The sequence below is a fragment of the Lipotes vexillifer genome, unplaced genomic scaffold (assembly GCF_000442215.2).
Source record: "Lipotes vexillifer unplaced genomic scaffold, Lipotes_vexillifer_v1.1 scaffold442, whole genome shotgun sequence".
Taxonomy (NCBI): domain Eukaryota; kingdom Metazoa; phylum Chordata; class Mammalia; order Artiodactyla; family Lipotidae; genus Lipotes; species Lipotes vexillifer.
The window spans coordinates 3,947,510-3,954,834 of NW_006790311.1; the positions used below are offsets into that span (position 1 = coordinate 3,947,510).

At 44.6% G+C, this 7,325-nt stretch overlaps 1 protein-coding gene across 1 annotated transcript in view; it reads left to right on the top strand.

Moving 5' to 3' along the window:
* FLI1 (Fli-1 proto-oncogene, ETS transcription factor) overlaps window positions 1-2,748 on the top strand; it is a 115,697-nt gene extending 112,949 nt beyond the window's left edge. Inside the window, exon 9 of the mRNA XM_007463631.1 lies at window positions 771-2,748. Within this exon, the coding sequence (XP_007463693.1) occupies window positions 771-1,300 (530 nt within the window). The 3' untranslated portion in view covers window positions 1,301-2,748. The remainder of the gene's footprint in view (window positions 1-770) is intronic.
* The last annotated feature ends 4,577 nt before the right edge of the window (window positions 2,749-7,325 follow it).

Below are 7,325 nucleotides of genomic sequence, written 5' to 3' on the forward strand. Positions count from 1 at the left end.
ACCAGGAAACAGTTCCAGCCAGCTCACGGCAATCTTCCTCACGTAAGTGAATACGTATTCCAAAGGCGCTTTAGTCTTGACTTTAGAAAGTATTGCAGCGTTATCTGGCTACATGAAAGAGGTTGCAGCTAAAATAAACTTGACAGTGTATTTTAAGGGTCTGTGATTAAACTAACTCTCAAGCGAGCTCTAAACGAAACTCACCTCCTGTGTGAGCTAATAGGCCCTTGCAATAGTGAGACGGGCACCCAGGGAACTCCTGCTGCCTGTGTCTCCAGGCCGTTCCTGCTCAGAAGGCTGGGAACGCACCAGCTCCCTCTCCTCTGGTTTCCTCTCTGCCCAAGTTCTTCTCTGTAGAGCTTAGAGCCAAGAGCCAAGCACGAGGGCTAAGGAACGGTCCAGGTCCCATCAGCCTAAAGCGTTGTCCCACCTTCCCCCGGGGACTCTGAGGGATTTCAGCACTGAGTAAAGAGAGGGCAGTGATTCAGGCCTTTATAGAGGAAGAGAGTCAGCATCTTGCCCAGAAGGGTGGGGAGTGGCTTGCCCAAAACCACACAGCTGGTTCTGGGCGAATGTCACCTGGCCCGGGGCAGATTATCTTACCATCTAACCTTGCTGATCACGCCAGCGTCAGGGGCCAGTGGGTTCTGACCGTAAAAAGAAATCAAGGGATTCTTATCCAGGGTGAGAGGACCCTTGCACTTAGGAAATTAGGTTCTGACTTCCCAGGCTGAGCCTCTCTTTCCTCCTGTCTGCCTCGCTGCCTGCAGGGAGCGGGCAGATCCAGCTGTGGCAGTTCCTTCTGGAGTTACTGTCGGACAGCGCCAACGCCAGCTGCATCACCTGGGAGGGGACCAACGGGGAGTTCAAAATGACGGACCCCGATGAGGTGGCCAGGCGCTGGGGGGAGCGGAAAAGCAAACCCAACATGAATTACGACAAGCTGAGCCGAGCCCTCCGATACTACTATGATAAAAACATTATGACCAAAGTGCACGGCAAGAGGTATGCCTACAAATTTGACTTCCACGGCATCGCCCAGGCCCTGCAGCCACATCCCACCGAGTCGTCCATGTACAAGTACCCTTCGGATATCTCCTACATGCCCTCCTACCACACCCACCAGCAGAAGGTGAACTTTGTCCCTCCCCCCCCGTCCTCCATGCCGGTCACTTCCTCTAGCCTCTTTGGAGCAGCGTCACAGTACTGGACCTCCCCCACGGGTGGCATCTACCCCAACCCCAATGTCCCCCGCCACCCAAACACCCACGTGCCCTCACACTTAGGCAGCTACTACTAGACGCTTCATCACCGGTGGCCTTCTCGCTGAAGTCCCCTTCCTCACACTCCTTGTGGGACATACGTGGCCTTGAAGAGAAAACGAAACTGGATATGCTTTTCTTGTTGGATAGAACTTTTGTACCTGTTCTTTAAAAACGATTCTTTTTTTTTTTTTTTTTTAAAAAACATTGGTAACTCCTGCTTCCTCTGCCTTGAACAAAGAGATGGATAATTCCATGGGCCAGTATGCCAGTTGGGAGTCTCAATCTCCTGTCAGCCTACAAATTGAATATTTAGATTACTGGAATAGTTGTGTCATGGTTCTGGGAAAGAGGACCAAAGCAGTTACTTATCGACACACGGGTCTCATCTTGGACCTTGAAGGGTTCATACGATAAAGAATCATGGACTTAACCAGTTATGCTCTGGTTTGAGACTTAGTGAAAATAGAGGCAGGAAGCTTATCATCTTATCTTAGGAAGACCTAACTCAGTGGATAGCAAACTGGAACATTGGTTGTAAGGCTAGTGAAGTTTTCACCCAACTGGAATTTCAGAGAAAGAACAAGTGTGTATTTAAGAAGCCACGGGCATTGCAAAACCTTTCTCAGTGGGCAGTAAATATGCACTAGGCTGACCATTCTCTCTGGAAATAGTCAAGATATGAACTAAGAAATGTTAATGCAAATGCAGACATTCCTGAAAGCCAGAGAGTTAAATAACTTTTTTTTTTTTTTTTAAATAATGACAGTGGGTCCCAGAACTTTGAAAAGTCCTATAGGGATTTCTAAACACAAACAGATTCGCAAGTGCTGTGCGCTTGTCAGATCAGTCCAGGGTCCACTGACCAGAAGGCAACTTACTGTATAAATTATGCAGAGTTATTTTCCTATATCTCGCAGTATTAAAAATAAATAATGAAAAAGTGAAAAAGAGTAAAGAAACGAGTTGACCTCGGTCACAAATACAATGTTACTATCAAATCAGTCGTTATTTTTTTTTTTAATGTAATTTGTACATCTTTTGTCAATCTGTACATTTGGGCTGTTTGTATGTTTTTTATAGCTGGTTTTTAAAAAGCATAATGTGACTTATTGCGGAAAAGAACACAGGACGTTCAAGTCACTGACTTACTAGAAAGAGAACCACTGGTGTTGTTATTTAACAAGTGAGCAGAAGCAAATCAAGGCAAACTCTTTAAACCGTTCCTGCTTTGGAGATGTTTGTAAATAACCGAACTACAACAATCATAACTTGGGAAAGAACAACCAAAATTTCCCTTGTGCATCACACAAGGGATCTTCCTGCCTTATATATGCAATATATTTTTTAGATATTAAAATATATATAATTTTGCAGGTAATCATTGACTTTTTTAAACTATATTAAGTGTTAAGCTGACAACTGTCAATGAAGACTATGTTGTACCATAATTTGACTAAATAAATTGTGCCTTTTTCTCTCAGAACCGAGGACACCGTTTTCTTATTTACAACCAACATTCTCTCCCCTGCCCCCTCAGGTCCAAGGGTTTTCCCAGGGGAAGTTTCCTATTGACCTCTTCTGGCACCATGAAAACTTTTTCACATGTACATACAGCAGAAAGTATAGGATCAACTTGGTTTTTAGTGTTGTTTGTATTAGTCAGGGTTCTCCAGAGAAACAGAACCAATGGGATTTATATGGAGATTTATTATGAGGACTCGACTCATGTGATTCTAGAGGCTGAGGAGTCCCCCGGTCTGCAAGCTGGACACGCAGGAAAGCCAGTGGTGTGTAATTCTAGGCAACTAGGGAAACAAGCTGATGGTGTAAATCCCAGTTCAAGGGCAGGAGAAAGGTCCCACCTCAAGCAGGGAGCCAGGGGTGAATTCCTCCTTCCTCTGCTCTTTGCTCTATTTCAGGCCCTCCGTGATTGGATGAGGTGCTCTGGCCGGCGCTGGAGAGGGGCGGCTTCTTCACTGAGTCCACACATTCAATGCTAATCTCACTCAGAAACGCCCTCACGTACATACCTGGAAATACTGTTTAATCTTGGCCATCGTCAAACTGATACTTAAAATTAACCTTCACGTTGTGCATAATGTTTGCATAGATTTTTTTTTTAATATTATTTAAATCTTCCTCCAGCCTAAAAGGGTTTTATAGGATGACAGCCAAGGCCATGGAGAGTCTGTGTCCAAGAACCAGAACAAAGCAATCAGGTCCATCCAGGATAGACCTCATCCGTTGGACTTCACTCTTGCATCCACTGAGCACCTCAAACCCAGGTGGCCATCCCCCTGATACTCCAGCAGAGAATCAGATGGCCCATGCTGCCTCTGGTCCTGTACCAGGAGCTTATGGCCCATGCGGATTTTTAAGATCGTTTTTCTTCCCAAGGAAGAAACCCGCCTCAAATCGTTTCACTGTTAGTTAGCTCATTTTCATTTCCTCTATTTTATACTGAAAACGAAGGAGGTTTGGAAAGTCCTTGATGTTGTGAGAAATTAGACTCACAACATTGGTCACCCTGTAATCTTCCCTGGGTGACAGTGAGTACCTTCTAGACAATTTGTCTACCTAAACGAAAGGAGACATGTCCCAGTTAAATTTTTTAACTTGCACCCTGCCATTAAAAAACGTAAGCAGGGCTTCCCTGGTGGCGCAGTGGTTGAGAGTCCGCCTGCCGATGCAGGGGACACGGGTTCATGCCCCAGTCCGGGAAGATCCCACATGCCACGGAGCGGCTGGGCCCGTGAGCCATGGCCACTGAGCCTGCGCGTCCGGAGCCTGTGCTCCGCAACGGGAGAGGCCACAACAGTGAGAGGCCCGCGTACCGCAAAAACAAAAACAAAAAACAAAAACAACGTAAGCAAATATTCTCAATGTATGCACATTAACTTATAAAGCATATATAAAACGGTTACATTATTATTATCTACCTTATAAAACAAACACAAAATAAAAAAGTTTAAAGAGTGATATAAAAATAAATTGTAACTGAAATTCTAATGGTTTCTTCCTATTTTCATTGTATTGCATATCTCCCACTGTCAACACTCAGTAAGAATGTTAGTCTTTAGAGGAATAAGTATGTATGTATACATCTGTATGGGTTTTCTAGTGGATTTCTAATAAAGAAGAAAATAAAAATTTGATATAAGTGGCCTAAGCATAGAAAGAGAAATGATAAAGGCCAGGGATGTTTAAGAATTGTCTAGCTGCATTCTTTTGCAAATCTTTTTCTCAGCCAAGTAATTTTCCCATCAATTTTGAAATCTGCTAAGTAGTCATTTGGGGAAACAGAGGCACATACCTCTGACTGCTGTGAGAAGGATGGGATGCTGAGACCCTGGAGAGGTCACCCTTTTAAGAGGTTTTCTTAGTATGCCCTATTCAAGCACTGGCTAAGACCTTTACAAGGTCTTGGAACTTTGGCCAAATATTGCCCCTAGAATTCATCCCCCCATGATTTATTCCCATTTAGGAAGCTGATCCACTCGTAACAGGACCAGGACACCATTTCCTCCTTAGAAGCATTTGTATGGAGTGAGGGCTGGCAGTTAGTCCCTGTAATACTCGATTTAGGGTTTGCTAACTTACTCCAAGGCAGCCAGCTGACTCGTCACAGAGGACACACAGGATCTTCACCATCCTGGCTGCTAGCCAATCTCTCCCCCACTCAACCATTCTGTACCGAGGCCATGAAGGGCATTCAGTCTAACAAACAGGGCACGCCAAGCAGAGCGGAGCATGGCAAGCCTGTGGGCAGTTCTAATGGAAATCATCTTCCCCACAGTTTAAGATGCTACTCAACAGCCCTTTTGAGCAGGCAGTCATTTTGTGTGTGTGTGTGTGTGTGTGTGTGTGCCAAAAAATATTGTTGACTCCCACGCAAGGAAAGCTATATTTTCCAATCTGTTGTTTTACAACATTGTTAATGGTCAATGACCACTAGGAATGTAATAACACCTAAAATGATCATTATTTTATTAAACCAATGACATGTACATGCAGCTGAACCATCTATGTGTACAATGTTTATTTAGACCATGAGTAATGCATAAAGTGTGGGCCCTCACACAGGTTATCACTAGTTTAGACCAAACGAGAACGTGAGGTTCCAGAGCTCTCAGGTGGAAAAGAACATCTGACTCTGCCCTAAGCCAAGGAGCTGCCAGGCCAAGGCAACGGCTGGTGAGGAAATTAGAAAAAAGCAAAACAAAACAACGTGCAGTGCTGTCCGTAAGTGCTCTGGGGGCTTGGTTTCACAGTCTACTTCCTCTAAAATCTATTATTAACACCCATTATGTAAACATGTTACCTTAGAAACTGTTGAAAAGGTACCACTTTGGGAAGCAACCCTTGGGCAAGGCTCTTCTGCTGCTGAGCCCTGCTCCACACCTAGCAGGGGAGCTGCTCCCCGCCCCCCACAGCCCCCAGATCTCCCTTTCATCAACAGCAGTGATGAGGCAATAAACAGTGCTTAGTCTCTTTGGAAGGAGAGGGGAGACAATAAAGAACTGGAATGGGGGGCAGGAGACGGGGTCCTGGTGCACAAACAGAGGCTTCAACTCTTCTCATCCAAGAAGGACTCTGAGTTTTGCAAAAAGCACACTGGCCACTTCATTCTACAGAAAAGCTACTGAAATCGACACTGCATTCCTTCACCCAGGGAGTCTGGCTGAAGGACTCTGAAAGGTCGGCTGATTTCAAGACTACAAATCCCAGCCTCCCTTGGGGGACGGACACTTCTGAGAGGAAGTGATTTAGCCAGTCAAACCTCTAGGGTTTCAGCCAATTGAGAAAGGGGATGGAGGGAAGCTTTGAAAAGGAATGTCTGCTCAGCTCACACGTCTGGGGTATGTCTCCCTCTCTCACTCTTACTTGGCCTCCTCTCTAATTGTTTCAGTCTGTCTGAGCTGGTAAATTCCTAAGCTCATAGTCAATTTACACTTAGCTTAAAAGCTCTAGAGGGAAACAGAAAAAGTTTCCAGGGAGACCACTCACCTACCATTGCTCAACTAACCCTCTGGATTTTAACTGTTACCTCGTGTGTTTTCTTAGTGGGAGGAGAGAGGCAATTTAGGCAGATAAATGAGCAGGGATGTAACTCCAGAGGCCCTGGGTTCAAATTCTGACCCTTCCACCTACTGGGCAACTTATCTGCACCTATGAACTGGGGAGCTGAGTATTAAGTCCCGCAAGAGTTCCTGTGAGATATTAGATGACACACATGGAAAACCCTTTACAAAATACTGCACAGGAAGTATATATGCATAAATAAAATCATGTATATAATATAAAATGTATATATATATATATGTGTGTGTGTATATATATATATGTATATACATATATATAAAATCACTGTTACCTGTTAGTATTTGCTAAGTTTCTCCAAGAACTTTTATTAAGTCCTTGGTAACCAGAGAGCACTCTGTCTGGGGGGTGCAATACAGTGTAGGTTTTGTTTTACAGTCAGAAAGGCATTTTCCAAATGAGTGAAAGGTGGGAGTACATTGGATTTTCCCCATCCCCGGCTCTCGCCACACCCCACTTGGCCTTCTGCCTTTCACTGGTTCTGTGTACCCCTGAAGCCCAGCAGACCAGGCTTACAAGCTGCAGAACGCTGCAAATGAGATTGTTGTGAAGGAATGCTAAAAATGCACTTTTGTCAGAAATGCTGTGTTGGGTTTTCAAATCAGCTAAGAAATAGAGGCTGGGAGCTGGGATTTTATGCCTAGTAAGCTTGAATCCAGATTTTTTTGCAGACCCAAAGAGCCTGTAAGCTCCAGGAGAGAAGAGCCTCTGTTTCGTTTGCTGCCTTCCTGGCCACACAGCAGTTAGTCAGTAACTACATGCTGAGTGGATACGTGAAGAAAAGGGATGCAGTCAGCGAGGTCTGAACATAAACCCAGCATTTACACCTCCCTAATTATGACTACTGTCTTTGAGCTTGACTCCCATCTGTAAAATGAGGATTATAGTCACAACCGCACAATGTTATGACAGGAGTTAAGTATGAGACTGTAAGTACAAATGCTGTGTATGTTGAAAAGA